Below are 20,266 nucleotides of genomic sequence, written 5' to 3'. Positions count from 1 at the left end.
GTTTAAAGTACTGTATATTTCACTATGGAGTGTTGAGTTGTTTAACATATGAAAATGTTCTGTTTAAACTTGCTACAGCTTGTCAAGCAATCGTACACTTCCATATTTTTTTAAGTTGATTCTATGCAGATCTGCTATTTTACTAATGTTATTTGCAGGTTTGACAGTCGTCTTAACATCACGTTAAATTAACTTAGAAATCATTTGTTCAAACATGTGAAATGTATTTCAAACAGGAACAATGTTGGACTTTATTTTCTGTTTCTCTGTGGAAACCACTTAAGCACAAGACCACTTAAGACCACTTAATCTTTAAGTTTAAGGGGTATATTTTACAGTGTGGACATGGACACATTTGGAATTTTTAAAATTTTGAAAGCCTTGTATTCAAAATTATACTGTGTGTATGTATATATATATATATATATATGTATATGTATATGTATATATATATGTATATATGTGTGTATATATGTGTATATATATGTATATAGATATGTATATAGGTGACATGAAGGTCACAACTTCATTTTATACACATTTTATTTTAATGGTGAATGACCACTGACTTTAAGGCAAGAATAACTCAAATAACCACTTGTTACAATCAAGACCAGCAGAAGACAATCTCTGAACGCATCTCTGTGTCAAACATTGAAGCAGATGAGCTACAGCAGTAGCAGAAGACCACGCCGGGTTCTACTTCTGATACTTCTGAGGTGTCCTGTGTACCTTATAAAGTGGCCAGTAAGTGTATATTTATACTGTATATATATTATATATTATTCACATGTAAAAAAACAAACAAAAAAAGTTTTAAAAATGTAATAATAGTGTGGTAGAAAACTTTAAGGGTTATTTGAAAACCATTTCCCGAAGAATAAAAATAAATCAAAAATAATTAAGAAAAAGAGTCAAACATAATAGATCCTGTGTATTTATTTTCTTACGTTTCCACAGGGTCACACAACTTGTTTAAAATCATCTCAAGTGATAAATCAAAGTAATTGCTGATTCATTTAATTGTCAATTACTAATCAATTAATTGTTGCAGCCTTACTTTGAGCAGTTACATATGTGAAGGAGTTGAGCACACAGGGTCAGTGATGCCTTCCAAACCTGAATTTAAATGATAAAAATAATCATTTCATCTCAGGTTTGGACATTTAGATTGATGGGTAGAATGTGTGTTTTTAAGTCATCAATCAATTCATGTGTGAATACCCTCTGAACAAACTCTGAGCTTCCTATGGCACCACCAGGAAACCCTGGAGGTTATTCGACACACAAAGTGCCTTTATTTGTTTATCTCATTTCAACAGTAAGTCAATTCAAAGTGGTTTGCATCAAATAAAGGAAGGACAAGGACATAATTCATCCAATATTGAAATAAGGCTTAACATAGTTTGTGTAGGATGTCCCCGACACATGGTACAAACGCAACAAACACCAACATGGGAAACCCTGGTGTCGTGTGCAAAAACTGTTTTTAAATAAATAGCTAATAAGTGGGCCTTGAATTATTGTTTTTGTCTGAAAAAAAGAGCCTTATCTTAAATGTTGTGTTCCTTACATTTGCATTCACATTTAAGTTAGATTGTGTTTGTTTGCACAGTGAAGCAACAGGAATATAATAGTATTTATAAAAGTATTTTTTTGTAAATGTAAGCCAAATGAAGATTTGAAAAATCATATTGTTATTAATAATACCTTTTAAATATGTCAATTCAAATATATAGTTGTCTGTATCTTTGCAGTAACATTCAAACAAGAGAGTTGCTCCAAAAAAATGATAAAATAATCAGAATCGTCCTTTAAGAGCACTTGATTTCCCGCCCTGAGCATCTTGAAAGGTGAAGGGAGGGCGGGTGTAGGCGCTGTCCGAGTCAGCCAATCAAGCTCTGCCATGTTGGGACAGCTCAGCCAATGAGAGCCCTCAGTCTGCAGGGAGAAAAAAATTAAATGACCCGGAGTGAGGAAGTGAAGGAACAATCTGGTGTGAGCAAGTCTTTCCTCATAAAACTATAATTATAGACCTGAAGATGTGATGTGAAGCGAACCACACTCATTACTCACTGTAGCACAAAATATGGAACTATAATATAATGTAATTTTATATTCAGAACAAAGAATATATAAACGGTAAACTGATAAACCCACCTGCAGTACCACCAAGGGCCACCAGTAGGCCATGGCCCACACTTTGGAAAGCGCTGGAATAGGCAGTATTGTAAAATAAAATAAAAAAGAGTATACAAATATTTAAAATACAATAAAAAGTGTAGAAGAGCAGTGGCACAGTATTATGATTCTACAGTGTTGCCACTAGGCTTTATTAGGCCTGACTCTCCAATTTGAATTGTGTGTGTGTCTATATGCACAGTATATTTACATATACTGTACGTTTTCAAATGTATATATATATATATATATATATGTATGTATATATTTTTTTTACATATATATTCATTATATAACTTGTGGATGGGTAATACAATTTTAGTGCACTTACCAACATCAAGGAAGCTTTGTCGTTGGGAATTTGGGGGTGGAGTGGATCAGTGGTTAAGACCTGTACCCTGTATGCGAAAGCTATCATGGTCGCAATGGTTGCAAGTTCAACTCCAATTCTGGCTGATTGTACTCAATTCCATTGTAAGTCGCGTTGGATAAAAGCGTCTGCTAAATGACACGTAATGCAATGTAATTTTTTTTTGGTAATGTGTGACATCATGATGTGCTGAATATATATAGTTATACTTTCATATGATGACTTTTGGGTAAAAGATAAGAAGAATTCTGTCTGAGAGAAAAAGGTAGATTAATCGGTCGATTTTAAATCGTTCTATCAGATGTGACATTGTCATTTTGTATGGTAGTCCCCCCATATCCCCCCCCTCCTCCGTGTGATGTCAAACCGCCTCGCGCACTGACTGACTTCCGCCCGGCTCGTGCTCTCCTTCCCCCTGCCGCTGGTGAGCAGCATCAGCCGGCGGAGCAGCAGAAATGACGGGGGAACCCGGCAACAGCAGCAGCAGCGGCTGACTGAGAGCCCACGACATTTTTCAACTCCCCACGTTCACGGAGCAACGTAGACGTCGTGCGAGGCGAAGGAAGAGCCACGGAAAGCGAGAATATGCGCGGTCTTCGATGCGCCAGGATTTGCTACTTTTGCGTGAAGAGGCGGACCCACAGGAGACGAGTTTCAGTATGCTGAGGCTGTCCCCGCTGTTTGTGTACTGTGTGTGGAAGTACACACACTATTTGCTTCCAACTCGCAGGCCCACGTAAAAAGGAATTTAACACGATACTCTTCCTCTGTCGGGGATTTATTTACCACGCTGCAACATTTGAGCTCCCTCCTTTTTTTGGGGTCTGTTTTTGTTTTGGAAGCAGAAGGAAATTCCTTCAGACGTGCTTTAGCCGCCACACATAACACCCTAGCGGTGTCGTCTTCTTATTATTTTCTGCTACTATTTTCTGTTTAAGTAGTTTGCCCCACGATGAACTCTTATTTAGTGGGGATTTTCCACGCTCCGGTCAGGTTCTGTGTTGTCACACGCCTCTGCTCCAGCTGTTAGCCGCCGGTGCGTTTGCCAACAAGTCTACTGCGGGATTTTTTTTTTCTTTCCTTAAGTTGCTGCAATTACCAGGTGTCTCTTCAGCTCGTGACACCAGCATTTTACTCTAAAAGGACTCATTTTTCAATTAATTTATTTAATTTATAATTATTATTTTTGTTAATTAGGTCTGCACCTGACGTATTGTTGCCCCCCCCCGCGCCTGTCGGATCCTCACTTATCAGCAGAGACCACGGATACGAAAGAAAAAGAGAACCCACTCCAGATTTTCACCATGAGTTGCGTCCACAAGGTGCTAAATGTGTTGCTACGTGGACTCGTCATCTATGCGGTACTGGGCTTGGGGTGCACTTACTCGAGTGGGCAACCCACCAGCCCCACCACTGATGCTGCAAATGTAGCCACCACAGGTAAGACATAGCCACCACCAACACCACACTCTTATGTTTTCATAGATTCACGCGTGTCATTCCCTCCTTCCCCTCCCTCCCTTGTCTTCCCCCATTAGTGGCTTCCACGGAGGGGAAATCCCTGCGTGCATAAGGGTTTAAACTGAAAGTGATGCATTTTTACGTCCTCCTCTCCCTCTCCCTCCTGTATACGTTGCCAAGGAATGCGTGACATGACAGGAATGCAGGAAGCACCAGGAAGTATTCACTGTAATGGTTGTACAATGTCACCATAGGGATGCTAAATAAAATGCGTCCTTCATGCTCACAAGTAGCCTTTTGGGTGCAACGTCACATTTGTGCAAGCTGACATCAGGGCAACAAACTCCAGGAGGAGGTGACTGAAATATTGTAATGAGGCGACTATTTTCATGGAATAAAAATTAGCTCCAGAAAGGCGACATTCCTGCGCTGTCCACAGGAACTGATATTTATTTATGATCTGAAAGTAAGGTCCACGAGAAGTTTCAGAAAACCTGGTTGTTCAGCAGTTTGACATTATTAAGATGAGGTCAAATTTATCTCATGTGAGCCGCAGTTGTGAATTATTTCATTATTAGATACATTTTGCATCATAAATACATTTATATTGTGAACTATTTATTGTTCCATATCAAAGCAAATACTCAACTTAATATTATTTCAATGTCTGTCCCCCCCCCATGTCATTTGAGTTTGAAACCCCTGATATAAAGGGTTCTTTTCCCTGCCCATTCCTGCTCTTCCATTGTATACACACACAAATGCTTCCTCAGTTAGGTCTGACAGTTTTGCTTAATAAAGCCCAATTTAAGATGGAGGGTGCAGCATACAAATAATGTTACATAATGTTTTAAACCCAGCCAGTATTGAAATGTGCATGATCCCTGAACAAGGTTTTGAACAAGGTTGACAGGTGCCTTATTTGAATAGAGTGGCAATTCCACAAAATTATCATACAATAAGACTATAATTTTGATTCTGATAATTGGGATGTTGAAGCTTTACAACAAATGGTATGGAATATGTACCGTGCAGTAGCCTGATTTTAACCAACCAAAATGATTAACAATGATTTCTTTGTTATCCAAAGCAAAGAAATTAAGAAAATACCCATGTGTGTGTATATATGTATATATATATATATATATATATATATATATATATATATATATATATATATATACATACATACATGTATATGTGTGTGTATATATATATCTACATATATAGATATATACATGTGTATATATAATATATGTATATATCATTTTATGAATGTAGCAACCTTGCTGGGAGTTTCCTCAAGTCCTTCTCAAGTACCTGACATTTAGTTTTAAAGATACTTTTCCTGTAAATTGTGATTCTAGTTTCCTGTTGAAAGTTGGAGTTTAATTGTTGTGTGTTAGCTGTTTAAGCTCCAGTGTTTAACATCTGTTCCATGGCTAAAGAGAGAGAGAGTTGCGGAGGAAAAAAAAAGTGTGGTGGTCACTGTTAAAAAACCTCAGTATCAGACTGATATTGGTGTTGGTAGATACTCAAAGCAGTGGTATCCTCATCAGACATTAATTATATTGGCTGTTGCTCCACATTTGCAGTCTTCATGCTATCGTCTGCCTGTTGTAGCTTCATTTTGTCTGGACAGATAATAGTTATGATCTATCTTTTTGCAGAAATGTCAAATATCATAAGTCTAGTGTTGGGGAAAGGTTCAGGCCAATTTGACCAAACAGAAACAAATTCAATTTTACGTATCATAACATGTCCATAGTTCTCTGCCTGATCTCATGGTCTTCATCAGAGGATAAAGTTTGCTCACTTTGCCTTGGCAAATTAATATTCAGCAACTGATCTCCATGACAACAGAGCTAACTCCATCTGCTGATGAAGGCCCTGAAATGCTACAGAAAGCCCCACACTGTACCAAGTCCCAAAAGCTCAAACGCATCCCGGTGTTTTTCCACTTACAACTTTGTAATTTGTGTTTGACAAAGTAGCTAGGACGATGTAAACATTATGTAAAAATGAGTATTCATATCCTACAAAGCCCCCTGATGAGTAATTTATTTTATTATTATTTCATAAATGTACTTTTGCACTGTGGACATGTGCATGTGTGCTTTGTGCTGGCAGAAGTGACAGAACACACAGTTCTGCAGCTGAAAGCCTAAATGAAAGTCTGGGGGCTCATCGATATATTCATGTTCGTCTAACACATCCACCGCAGTGGCAGAAGGTAATCAACCTCTTCCCAGACAACAGTTAAGCATTCATGACTGTCTGTTAACAAGTGCTAAGCAGCTCCTGAAAATAAACTGCTGTTATTGAATAATAAGGCAAACACAACACTTGGCCTTTTCCACAGCAGCAGCAGCAGCAGCAGCACACCAGCATGAAAATGAGCCAAGGGACGATGTCATCCCTCTCTGCCTGCAAACAATGAAAGGCTACTTGATACAGAGATAGTGGTGACTTAATACAGTGTCAGTAAACATGACCACAGTGTGGTCTCCCTGCAGAGGTCAGCAGCCTTTTCACTGACACAGAAAACACATGAAAACACACACATGTTCATGCTGCTCCTGAATATGCTGTGTTTCTTTTAAGGATGAACATCAATGACTCAGTGACTCAATGGCCTTAACATTCATTCTAAGGTGTTATGAGTGATAAGTGTTCCAACTAATCTTAAAATCGGGACAGCAAGACTGTATAATCTGAGAAGAATTAATGCATCGAGGTCGACTGATATTGATAACCCTAACCCAGACAATACAAATAAATTCAGCTAAATATTAATTACATGAAACAAGTAGTCAAAAAACAAAACAAAGCTAGTTTTAGTGACTTGTAACAATCGCCAACGATTTAGATAAAAAGGCAAATATCAGCCTGAATAATTGGTCTACCTCTCGCTAGTCTACCTCTAAGTGATAGACATTCATTGTTTTTATCTTCACTTGCAGGTTTGAGCTCATTATTATTATTAGTTTTTTACTTATATGAGCTGCACCCTCTGTAAATCTAGTTGACAGTTCTGGTCTGTTTTGTTTGACCATGAAATGAGATGTATCATTCAGCTGCCTATTTGACTGCGATCATTCAGCTCAGCTGCTGTTGCACAGCAACTCCACAGGCATTGTTTATATTACGTGCCAGCCGATGGTGCTAAAAGTGCCCATTGGGCAATGCAGCCATATTAGATTAGTTCCTGATCTCTTTTGACTTGCCTAACTAGGCAAGACTCTCATTTTAATAATATATTCCCAGAAGGGATGCAGTGATTATAGATTTTGAAGGTATGATCACTTTGTGTATTATATGGCATTTCTGTTTTATAACACTACCAACACCAGATTCAATGTCACTTTGGAGGGCATTAGGTGCAATTCTTCTTTTGCTGCTTTTGGTTTACATTGTGCTGATAAAACAACTCAACTCGCTGCTTCTACATTGACTGTAGGTGATTTCCTTTCATTACCAACTCAGTGTTTCATTAAGCAATTTTAGCTAATGTAGATGGTAGATGGTGTAGTTCTGCGGCTATCAGCTATGATGCTGAAGTGTGGTTCAGTAGATATTTCTGTTTACTGGTCGTACCTGCAGTACAGTTCCTCACTGTCCTGCTGTTGTTCATTGAAAAATACTGCACTCGAATCTTTATTTTGATAGTGGGACCAGAACACTTGGTGTAGTCTTTAGTGTTAAATAACTGACTTTTTTTTAAATGAAGGTAAAATGTGAAATCTGTTGTTGCATCACCACTTCTTAGTTTCAGGACTGCGTGTCGAGAGATTCTAATCCATACATCATCGTTGGGGCTGGTATAGTTGTATGGTGATTAGCATGGCATTGTTCTTAGTTCTAATCCTGGTTCGGTTGAAGACCTTTCTGTTTGGAGTTCTAATTTTCTCCTCGGTGTGCTTGAAGGTTTTCTCTCCTACTTCCACAGTCCAAAGACATTCAGCAGAAATAAATGTCTCTTTCTTTTGAAAAATCACGTTTGAACGACCAAAATGAACTGAATTCTGGATTAAAAAGTGTTAGGCCTAACATGCTTTATGTTGCCCCAGTAATTTGCTGGGATTTGATCCAGCTTCCACCACTTCTTTCAGAATACACTGTATTGATATTGAATGTGGGTGTATGGGCATCACTTTTTGCACTTTGCATTTGTAATTCTCTCTTCACCCTAGTGTGTATGAAGTAGTACTACAATTTCTAGTCATTTGAAAAAGAAAAAAGAAAATCTGTTTTTTTTATTTACTCTCACTCCTGTAGCTGTGTGCCGTGCGATTTTTAACAAGCAGTTCACCCACAGGATCAATACAATTGTTTGATGTTCTGAATGTGAATGTAAAAGTATTAGTTCACTGACGTCTTTGCTCTCCCACGTTCTCACTACTCTTACGGTTTCTTCTCATTTTAGCTTAAAGCAAAACTCGACTTTATCAGGTATCTCATCAGTAATAGATGAATTGTGCAAACATCTTGCACCTTACGTTTTTGGTGGGGACCCAGGTTGCTGTCGTTGAAGCAGTTAAGGGTTCAAAGCTGTACAAACATGCTTTGAGCAGTTCCAGGGGATGAGACGAGAGGGGGTTGGCTTTAACATTTGGCTGCTTATACGGTTCCCTTGTAATTTAGAGGCTTCAAAGGACAATGTCAGAGTTAAAGAGGGGCTGGAATTTTAGTTTCTGAAATAAAGCAGGGCATGGTGGTGGAGGATGTTTAGATCAGAGCACAATTTATCCAATGTGAGCAGTCACCTGAGTCGTTTCTATTTTCTACTAGGTTTGGATATAAAAAAAGTAAAACAAAATATTTAAAATACTTCTTTATACAGTTATATCATTATCATTCATATTTGCCAACCCAAGCCAGTTCTTAAGTGAGGTCGAGGAAAGGTACGATGGCGTTAAGTTATTATTTTTCAGTCAGAGTTAAAATAACACCTGTCTGGTTTTTGTCAACAGCAACAAACACTTGTTTTTTAGTTGGTGCTGAGCTCCGTGTTGCATATGTATGAGGTTCATTATGAGCCCAATTCTTATGTAAATCGGTGCTTTTATGTGATGATCTGCACATCCTGCAGAGAATAAGTAAGTAACAAGTAAAGGAGGGTTGAATGAGGTGATGTGAGGTGATGTGAACGTGGTGGTCCCCTGTTTTAATTATGTTGTGTATTTTGCTTGTTTAGCATTGTAACAAACAAAGTTCTTCCTTCTGGCTGCAGCATGTAGTTCTCTGCCTGAATGGTAAGTGAGTAGAGGTTTGCCAATATGGGCTTTTCTTTGGCTGATGCCGATCTTTTGACGTCAGTGTAGCTGATGATGATTATTTTCTTTTCTTTGTTTTTTCATAACAAATGATTAACAAACTGGTTATCTTGAACAGCGCTTATGGTCTGTCACGTATCTGCATGTTGTGTTTGATCTGCAGTGCACTTTAAATAGAATTAAATAAAATGAATAAGCAGTATGTTAAATACATGAAACTGATGATCAAAAATGTTTTAATTTGTCTGAAACCTTTGGATTGAAATCTAAAAAAAAACCACTTTACACTATATGCTTTATATGACTCACAGATAAAGATAAAGTGTCATTTGTCTCCAGTTGGGAATTTGTTTGTGGCCGGGCCTTTTTTTTTTTCTGTGTTTTCTGAGCCTTCGAGCAAGTTCTAGATTTGCAAACAGTGTCAGTGTGTACTCGTAGTGTCCGGCTTCTGTTGCACAACAGCTCAACAGGCAAAACCCATTTCCTTCTCTGACTAGAACATACTGTACTGGAGGATATATAATTAAATGTAATTATGACTTTGTGTTTAAGACAAGAAAACCACTATCTTTACAACTATGAGAACACATCCAATTTTTCACATTTTATTACATAAGACTACATTAATTATACTAATCTATGAATCAAATTATTTGTAAAGTATAAGATGACTTTAAGTGATGAGCAAGGAAAAAAATAGATAGATATATATCCTCTGTAACATTTTGTGTGACGTTACAACATTTTGTAACAATTTTAGTTATGAACATAATTTAGGAATTACAACTATTAGTCTATTATTAATAGATTGCTAAATTAATTGCCAGCAATTTTGATAATCAAGTTATTAGTTTGTAGGTTTTTTCTTATAATTAAACCAAGTGCATTAAAAGTGAATATTCTCTGGGTTCTTTGCTCTGCACAACAAAATCTTTTAAACGAAATAATTTTTAGGTGGTGGACAATTTAGAACATAATTGTTCCAAGGTGTGAGACATTTTATGGCCCCAACAACTAATTGATGATTTGAGAAAATAATTTGACAGATTAATCAATTATGAAACTAATTAGGGTTCGAGCAACAAAGGTTGCAAGAACCCTCTTGAAACTGGTTGTTAGTTGTAGCCCTTAATGTAATTTTTTTTGTAATTTCAGTAATGTTTATGTTAAAAATGTGTGCAAATACTGTCATTTGTTTCAATATTTCGTACATTTTATGGATACAAACAATTGTGTTAAAGTACGAGCAGAAGACTCCAGGCAATTATTTTGTCTATTCCCTTTATGTTAACTTATTTTTTCTTTCCTTAGTTGCCCTAGCTTGGCTCATTCCATCTCTCGTTTCTGTGATTGTATTTCTGTAGCAGTGTTACAGCACCACACCACAGGCCTGGCATATGTAGTACTGTACAACATCACGAGTCATTTCTCTGTGTATGATGAAGACATTTCTTGAAAAGATGAGTGCATGTGGGGTGCACACTGTTTCCTGTTTATCCTTCACTGTCTCTGTCAAATAAATGCAGCCACACGCATGTTTACAGTTTGGTCTGTTGTCCTAACCCTGCTTGGAGGCAGTATTAATATACTGCCTCCAAGGAAAACTCAGTCTCCCAAAGGAGAGCATGGGGTTGTATATCTTTAATAACCTCAGATGATAAGCCGGTGTTGCGTCGCTATCCCCACTGACCTCATTCAGTTTCCTTGACAGATTTCCCCAAAAGTGGACAGCTGCTGTCTGTCTCGAACAGGGGCTTTATGAGTGTGATCCAACCCTAATGAGCTCTGCCACCTAACGTACTGACCCCTTCCAGTGTATTTATAAAGCCGCAGGTGAAAAGTTTCCATTTTTCCATTGTATGCTGCTGCTAACCCAGTTTTGACATTGATGCAGCGGTTCAAAGCTGTCATTGTCTGGCACCAGTAGCTTGGCTAATCAGGGAGAGAATGGAGCTTTAGTTAAACATTTTACTCCTCTGTACCCACTGTCACCGGCCATGGCTGAGAGAGGAGATGGAATTTAAAGTGCTGAGGCGATGGATGACCTACAGTTTAGTTGTGCTTGCACAATGACAGTATAGACAAATCCGGCAAAGTACCAGAAGCTAGTGGAAGAAGTACAAGCCGCCATTGCTGCGATGGCGCCTGCCTCCAGTATACGCGTGATTGAATGGGAGCCGTCATAAGAAGTGTACAATTCTACTTTTACCTGTACTTTTTTATGCAGCATTAATTTTGAAAACGATGTCTAGGAAGTCGGGAATAACCTGCACAATTCTCGGCTGTCCCAACAGCAGTGGGAAACTTCAATTTGGATAAAAAACCTTTACCTCATGAAGAGTCCCCCTGTCTAAACAGCACGATAACTTTTGGTTAACACTCGTCAATCTCACAATGAATAGCATGCGGCTGCCTAGCTTAATACAGTGAAAAAGTAATGTCAGCTAAGCTAACTTCGCTTAGCTAACTCCCTTTATACGCCTCTATCAAGGCTGCCGTGGTCACACAGAGTAAATTAACTCAATGTGGTGTTATTGGACTTTTGATGTAAGTTGCTCTAACTTGACCACAATGTAAACATCAAGTAGCTGAGTTAATCAGTGGTGGAGATAAATAATTACAACTATTCACATTATTGTAATTCATTGTGGAGTGCTTGTACTTTTGGGAGTTTTTCTTAAGTCTGTAGTTTTACATTACATTGTCATGCTTAGTTACTTTTAAAATCATAATTTGCTACTGAGTAGGCCTACAATTTGAATTAATATCCAGACCTCTCGCTGCAAAACGCTAAAATAATTATTCGGCAATTTGATTTATAGCTACTTTGATTTGAATGATCATGAATCTTGGCATCCTCAATGACAAAGTGGTGCAATGGCACCACTGCTGAAGAGAAATTCTTGGGGGAAACGCTGCACAATGTCAGTAGCTTGGAACTTGTAATGAAAGACGTCTTTGTTTTACAATCTCGAATCACAATACACAGCAGACAGCACTGGCTGTAACACAGTACACTGATTCACTCATGCAGAAAGCACAGTCTGAGTAAGAGATGTAGGTCACTGTGCTCAGCTGTGCAGTGTTTCCTGCTGCGAGTTGTCTACAGTAGCAGAACTGTCGGCCCTCCCCCAGCATAGGAGGGGAGGGAGGGCTATTGTTGTCCCTCTCTGCCACACTTAAAGGTGTTGATCCCCTCAGCTGGTAGTGCATGGACCATTGGATATTAAGGCCTTTGTAACATACAAGCTGATTTACATGATAATTGATAATTTTTGTTCAAGTTTAACATACTCGGGTACAAACACTGATACTAGCAGAAGGTCAGTGTTACTGTTACTTTTTTTCCCAAGTAAATTTTAAAGGAAAAATGCAAATAATGAGTTGTTTTCACTCGTACTTGAATGTGAAAACATGTTGCCTTTGTGTGATTTAATTAGATGAACAATAAAATGTTTGGTTTTTGAAGGCCACATTTCTGACATTATACACTGCTAGTCGCAAGAACTGCTGTGACTATATACCCAAACCATAAAAATAAATCCTCTCTTTCAACTTCAACACTTTCAGAATAAAGGCTTGACACAGCGGAATCCTTTTTATGAGGGCGGGATCCCACTGCGTTAATACTCGCACCTTAACACAGGAAGGAGCCAATGCCATGCCCTTCATAGAGGCCTAAAATTGTCTCTATGTCGTTCTTCTCTCATGGTGCCTGCCATTTCCTGCCTAATCTCATGTACATATTTGCAGGAGCATTAGTTTCCTCAGTGCTACAGGTGAAATCACAAATCTTATTTTCTATAAGCTTCCATGAAATTGAATCCTGAAATATGCTACTGCTGTAATCCAGTTACATTCTACATAGTCATGTTTAACTATAAGCACAAAATTGATCTCCCAGAACTGTTAGTCAAGATTTGTTTACAGTTGACTCTTCAATGAATTTAAGGCAAATATATCTATATATGTTTGAGAGAACTTTAAAGTTAGAGTTGAAGGTGAGGTGAAGCCCCCTCTATTTTCAGGGACTTTCCCTTGGCATTGGGGCACGTGATGTGGTGGTTTGGGCAAGCGGGGCAAGGAGCGGTGTGGATTTCTTTGGTATGCTGTCCCCGCTCATGTCTGTCTCCACCGACATCCATGCTCTGACCTGTGCTCGTAACAAACTAATTTACAAGTAATTTACAGCTAATTCAGGCAGACACAGGGGCAACTCAATGTAATTAATGACATAATTGATAATTGAAGTAACATATACATAGATCTAAGAAAGAACTAACAACTCCTTTTGAAACTCTTGATGCTTGTGAGAGCTTTCCTTTAAATTTGAGACTTAATTTAAACCTGCATCCATTGGTATTTTTGTATTAACACAAGGAAAGGGGTCACTCATAAGGACAAAGTACGTTTTCCTTAGCTTCCCTGGAAAGTCACTATGTTTTTATCATACTAGAAAAAAGGTATTATCTAGTTATTATTTTAGATTCTGTCTAAATCCGCACTTTAAAAATATATGTAAACACGTTAGCCCGACCAAAATGGTGTCCTCCCCAGAGCTGCCCGAGGATAATGCGTTCATTAATTAGTTACAATTCAAGGATTTGTAACTAATTAATGAATGCATTGTCACAAAAATGAAAAATCTGTGGAACGGACAGGCCTGTAAAACCACCATCCAATCATATTGAACGGCCCGAACAAATTACTTGGATTGTGATGCATCAATCACCCGTGTCTCTCTTCGTGTACTAACTGCGCATGTTCAGAAGACAACGGCAGAGCTTATGCTAGCTTGCTAAATCCAACGAGACAGTTGCAGCAACGTTATGGCAGAGAAGGTGTTGGTCACAAATGAAAGGTGACGTTTTTTTCAGGGTGTGAATAGGATTTTAAACGATACAGTGAAAAATTCTCCAGAAAATGATCTCCCACCCTTACACTAAAATGATTTCCATCTGTGAATATGTTTTTATTAATTATATTACATTATTTAAATTGTTCTCCATTAAGTTGCTTGTAAGATTCAAGTGACTGTTTTTTGTTTTTGGTTTACCCATCTGGCTTCTGTTTTGTTACAATTTTTTAATTTTTATTTGTAACATGGTCACAGGACATGGGGAAATATACCAAAACATAGTGTTCACAAGTGCGGTGGGAAAGTCTTAACCCCTAGCTTTCCTTCCCTGAGGCCACACTGAATCTTAGTCCTCCTTGGAGTTGCCCAATATGTATCTCCTGTGCACTGATATTCTTTTATAGATTAAAAAATATGTATTTGTTTTCATAGTTCATCAGATGGCAGCAGTGCAAATGACTGCTGCGGTCACTGTTGATTTGTAACTTTTAAAGTCTGGCATGTGATCTTTGTCTCTTTCTCTCTCCGCCTAGCCCTGCCTGTGTCAATAGACATAATAGCTGTTAATATTATATACACAAGAGTCAGAGAGCAAGACGGCTTATAGAGCTGCCGCTTTTCTTCTTTCTTCATTCTCTTTTCCTACGTTTTCCTCCTTGGGTGGACCTCATATTGTACATCACCACATCTCGTGTTCTGGATTGTTACTAAAACATTCCAGGGACGCCTAGGTGCAAGGAGCATCTCCTTTTCTGGAAGTTTTGAGATGAGATTTGGTGGGCTTCCACACGTTTCGCTCTAGTTGTCTTTTGCCATCCTGTGGCCTTAATAGAAGATTTCTGGTGCCCTTGAATGTGCTTTGGTTGAATTAGGGTTCAGTGAATTCAACAGGACCAAGGCAAACAGCTGCATTTATACATAACTAAAAAAAATTTTTTTTTCTTCTCATTTCAGCATTTTCTTGCAGCACTAGCTAAAAAAACACTGTCTTTTGTGCTTAGTGTATTTATTTTGTTTTTAGCAGGAGCAGCTAAAAGTAACATTAAAATTGTTTGTGCATGTTATGAACCACTGCGCCATTCACTCAAGATGATTTGATTTTAGAAATATGGCTCATATGTTATTGTCAATTTGTTTGATAAGGGAAATAAAAACACAAGTATTGCCTTTATCAATTGCAATAATTGCAGAATCTCAATACTAATCTAATCGAGTAGCATGATACAGACGAATCATAACAAAAGTATATCGTCCCAGCCCTCATGACTACTCGTGATCGAAAAACACTGTCAGGCGGAGAGTCTTTGGAGTTCTGCAGCAGAGCCAACATGACTCAACTCTTTTGAAACTCACATTAGTTTTACATTGCTACGATTATCTGAGCAGATCCACCTCGGCATTATTGTCTATTGTTTGCGTAATTTGTTGTTGACAATCATCAGTTTGCAACAGAGATAATTCCCTTTAAGGCAGATTAGGTCTAGTTAAGACATGTTAATGTCTGGGACCTGGATATGCGTGTGTGTGTGCACGCACGTTTTTGGGCGTGTGTATGTTTGAATGAGGAATAACCTGAGGAACTGGTTAAAGGCAAAGATTTAGATTATGGTTAGGTTAAGGTTGAGGTTAAGGATGTCCGTGTCAGTGCAGTGTCTTAAGAATAGCTTCTCAAAGCTGTGTGTCTGTGTGTGTGTGCGGCTTTGCAGTTTGTGGCTTTGTTTTAATCATGCATGAAAACTGTTGGGGAATTGGGTAATTATCCATCTTGAACTACTGTTGTGTTTGCTTATTGATAATTGCAGCTTGCCTATAACCCCCACTGGTACACTGCAAAGTTAGAAATCTCACTCGTCTGGACAGCAGTGTCAAGAACATCTCAATAGTATGGGTAAACCAGATTTTGGTCCATTTTTCTTTTTAAAGATGCATGACTTGTGTCGTGTTGCTGTTGTAAACGCGTTGTTTTGGATAAGGAATAACACTCTTCTTAACCTTTTTCATGCTGAAATGATTGGCTTTACCCAGGTTTATAAAAACATCGATCAGAGCTGAAGCCGATTTAAAAACATGGTTTGCAGAATCATTTCACAGTGGGGAAGAGAATGCATTTAAGAATTTAACACATCCCTACCTGTAAAATACACATTTGAAATTAAGTTTAAACTGGTCATGGTGAAAGCAAAGCTTACAGGGGACCAATCTTATTAAATGTAAATGTTTTTTCTTTTTTACACTGCAATCTGTTTACTGAAACAAATTTAAGCCAATAAGTTGTCTACTACTTCATATTTACCGCAGTTGCAAGTAAAACCAGAAAGGTCTGTATTTGAATTTACGCATGTGACTTTGTCCATTTTAACAGCTTGTTCAAACTGAGAGTAGCACAAACACTTTCTGTATCCTGTTCCTTCCTCTTCACCTAACTATCCCGCTCTCTCTTACTCTCGCTGCACAAGCTGGTGGCATTTGTAGGCAGCTAATGATATTTGTGTCTTATTAATGGCTGCTGATGAGCTGAAATGGTAGACTCTCCAGAAGCTTTATTTACTTGCCTTTAATACTGACCCGTCAGCTTGACTTATGACACCATATGGGCACTGGTTACAGAGGGGGACACTGGTGCACACTGACATTGCAGTCCTCTTCCCTCTCCACACTTTCACATCATTTTGATCGTCTTATTGATGTATTGAATGCAACTGCAACAGGACATAATGATGAAATTTGTTAGAATACACTTATCCTCTCATTTATCATTTACATTGTAAATTCATGCATTGTAAACATTTGAAAGCTGATAGGGGTTTGGCGCAGTGCCAGTGGATATAACACACTGCTGACATGGCTGATACGCAGTGGTAATATACTGTAAAGAGAAAGGTGTACCGGGTGCACTGTGCTGTACAGAATAGCTAAAGAGCCGAGTGACATTCAAGCAGGCCGTCTTGTAAATGTTGTCGTTACATGACAGCAGTGGGCTTCAATGGCCAGTCTTGTCTGGCATCTTCTGTGTTACAGTAATAGAACGAAAAGGGCTTTTCTCCAGGAAGTTTAAAGGTGAAATTGACTTTCCCATATTTTTACGGACTTAAAATGGCTTGGCTTTGAATAAAGGTGGAGTTTTGTGTGTAGACTAATATAGGTTTCAGGGATGTCCCTTTGAGGCCTAACAACAGGGTCCTCTTAACACATGACAAAAATGCATTCCTCATTTAATGAAGTAGTTTAGAATGCAGTTTCATGGTGTGTGGCTTCATTATTTTTGGACAGAGCTGAAAGAAAATTGTGCCTCAAAAACATCACAATTGGTGGAATAAAACATTCTAATCTGGTAGAAAATATGTTTCTTTTGAAATGCAATTTAGAATGCAGCTGTGTAGCAATGTCAATTTTAGACATGGTTGTCTGAGAAAACCACAGTACTTAAAAAAGGTCCCCTATGGAGTTTTTCTGATGTTTGGTGTCAAACTGGTCTCACAGTTGTCGGTTGCTAGGTGGATGGGATTTTTTTTAAAAACACTATCACCAAATGCCACAGGCCCCAAACGAATAAATTGAATTCTCAACAATGCCCTGATCTCTCAAAAAGCCACAACAAATTTTCCATTGTTGGATATTGGGCTTTGTTACAGGCCATTGCCAACTCCACTTCCTTCAGGTGCCCTGTGGACTACTGTTCACAAACCAATAACATTTTAAGTTTTCCTTTCCTCAAGGTTGAACAAATGTGTCCTGATAGCATCTCAAAAAGCCACAACAAATTTTCCATCATCTTCTCTCAACCGTTTTCTAGCGAAGGTTGGGCTTTGTTAGACACCGTCGCCACAACTCCACCTCCTTCAGCTGCCCTGTGGACTACTGTTCACAAACTAATGAAAGTTACATTTTCCTTTCCTCGAGGTTGAATAAATGTGTCCTGATAACATCTCAAGAAGCCGCAAAAAATTGCAACGTCTGGTGTGATATTGATCCCGAGGTCTGTTTCTTGGGGGATGCCATGTTTTCTGTCGCTCTAACACCACATCGCCTCTTCCAGATGCCCTGTGGAGTTTTGTTCGCAAAGCTAATAAAATTTTATTTTTTGTCGTTTCCCCTCTAGGTCTGTCTAGAATGTTGAATCATTCTTTCCACAAATTTGCTTTTCATATGAGCAGTCTTGAGTTTAATTTTAAATAACCAATATGTTTATGTCTTCTTTATTAAAACACATCACAGGTGTGAGAGCCTTTCAAGCCTGAACGTTCAGTATTTGCGTAGAGCTGCCATGTATTTCATCATGATATTTATTGTGACATGTTGCTGACCTCTTTGCCAGGTTACCCTTGGAAAGGGATTTTGATCTCAATGGGTTTTTACCTGGTTAAATACAGGTTAAATAAAATAAAATAATAATAAAATGAGGGTATGCATCAGTCTGGCATTACTCGTGTACATGAGAATGCTCTATTCCAGTAGCCTAAATGTCTCACCATTTGTATGTCTTTGTATTTGGGTTATAGATAGTTACTTTGTTGTCTAAGAGTGCGCAACCAACTGGGCTGGAAAATGTGATACAGGAAACACACAAGAACCAAATCCAAACATTTTTCACAATCTATCAGTCAAGGAATCTGATGTGGTTTTACATTACATTACATGTCATTTAGCAGACGCTTTTATCCAAAGCGACTTACAATGGAATTGATTACAGTCAGCGAGGATGGAATCGAACTTGCGACCATTGCGACCATGATGTTTTTCGCACATAGGGTACCGGTCTTAACCACTGAGCCACTCCACCCCGCTTACATGCTTTCTAGAAATAATGTAAAAGTGTAACTGATCTTCAAAGCAATCACAGCGCGGACAAATACATGTTAGCTGTCAGCAAATTTCCTTTGGTCTTTGACCTGGTAGAAGGAAACGACTCATGGATTTCAGTACTGTTGCCAGAAATCCTACGGCGGCAGTGGCGTCTTCCTTTGGACAACACAACAACCCCAAGAGCTATGCTCAATCTAATTTGTATCACTTTTAACATGTACAGCAGGTACGAAACATACAAAACCACGACATGATCCATCTCACTGTGCACCTGGCTGTTCGCTGTTTGATTTTCTGTGACGTAAAGGACAGACAACAGGAAACTGATTCAAGATGAGATACAGTGCCAGCGTACACGGCAGATAAATCGGTTTTCTCCTCTTGAAAATCTTCTGAAATTAGGTAAAGTTTCTTTAATTTATATTGTGCTGTGTAGTTTTCTAAGAGGTCCGTAAGGGACAACAGTGCACCTGTATTTTATGTATACCTCAAACATAAAAAAGCTTTGTGTATTTTTGTATCTGTATCTGTCCAAATTCATTCAAAACAGTATCAAGGGACCTGGTTATAGAAAGTTCCCTTCAAAAAGTCCCAGTGAACACGTCAGACACCACACACCACACACCTCTTCTACTGCTTCTCCTGTCACCTACTTAACAGTGTTTTGTAAAAATATAAAAAAAATTAATAAAGACAGAACTATCTTAATGACATGGGTACATTGTGCCAGTATTACTTTGAAGTGATGGAATTCACTTTAAAGGAAGCAACTGACAGCAATATGCTTTTGCTATCAGATTCTTTTGAGCCAAACCTGCCTTGCTCCGTGACAGCTCGTACTTACAAGTTACAACTAAAGTGTGTTGCTGTACAACGGTTTTCCTGCTTGTGTCTTCCTGCTGGGAGAGTGTACTTAACATCTGTGTGTGCGTGTGTTTGGGAAAGGGAGACCTCTGCCATTGTTGAGCTTTTACATCCTGACAACTGGAAGCCTGACGGGCTAAAAATAAGCCAGTGCTTTCCAATTTTGTCATCTTTTGGGACCGCTTGTCCCAGCTGTTTTGATTTTCGTGTGCGTCCCCCCGGAATGCTGGGGGTCACTGACAGCTACTTCCTGTCACATGGCTCCTCATTGCAGTGCTTGCTAGTGCCTCTTAATGTACTAAGACACACTCCAGAATGGGACACCTGGGAAGAAAAGGCTTTTGCTGTCATATTTTTTGAATTACACACCAGGTGGGCCATCCCAAACACTGTCAAACAGGATGATTTTTTTTTTTATTTTTTTTTAAATCAAAGAATTGTCTTTTCATTTAT

At 38.5% G+C, this 20,266-nt stretch overlaps 2 protein-coding genes and 1 long non-coding RNA gene across 4 annotated transcripts in view; 2 read left to right on the top strand and 1 right to left on the bottom strand.

Moving 5' to 3' along the window:
• The window catches only part of tbc1d19 (TBC1 domain family, member 19), a 28,066-nt gene extending 24,267 nt beyond the window's left edge, over nt 1-3,799 (top strand). The window contains exon 22 of the mRNA XM_044021283.1: nt 3,749-3,799. The gene's annotated coding sequence lies outside the window, so the exon portion shown is untranslated. The remainder of the gene's footprint in view (nt 1-3,748) is intronic.
• LOC122766435 lies at nt 832-2,638 on the bottom strand. Its single transcript, XR_006360065.1, has 3 exons — nt 2,513-2,638; nt 2,161-2,213; nt 832-1,941 (listed from the first exon to the last, which is right to left on the bottom strand). It is a non-coding gene; the product is annotated as an uncharacterized LOC122766435 (long non-coding RNA).
• A 54-nt stretch (nt 3,800-3,853) lies between the features above and the next one.
• Nucleotides 3,854-20,266, top strand: part of stim2b (stromal interaction molecule 2b) — a 36,364-nt gene continuing 19,951 nt past the window's right edge. For both annotated transcript variants that reach the window (XM_044021279.1, XM_044021278.1), the window contains exon 1: nt 3,854-3,991. In XM_044021279.1, coding sequence (XP_043877214.1) covers nt 3,856-3,991 — 136 coding nt within the window. In that variant the 5' untranslated portion in view covers nt 3,854-3,855. The remainder of the gene's footprint in view (nt 3,992-20,266) is intronic.

Source organism: Solea senegalensis, linkage group LG3 (genome assembly GCF_019176455.1).
Source record: "Solea senegalensis isolate Sse05_10M linkage group LG3, IFAPA_SoseM_1, whole genome shotgun sequence".
Classification (NCBI taxonomy): domain Eukaryota; kingdom Metazoa; phylum Chordata; class Actinopteri; order Pleuronectiformes; family Soleidae; genus Solea; species Solea senegalensis.
Note: the sequence above shows the minus strand (reverse complement) of the source record. Positions and strands in the feature narration are given on the sequence as shown.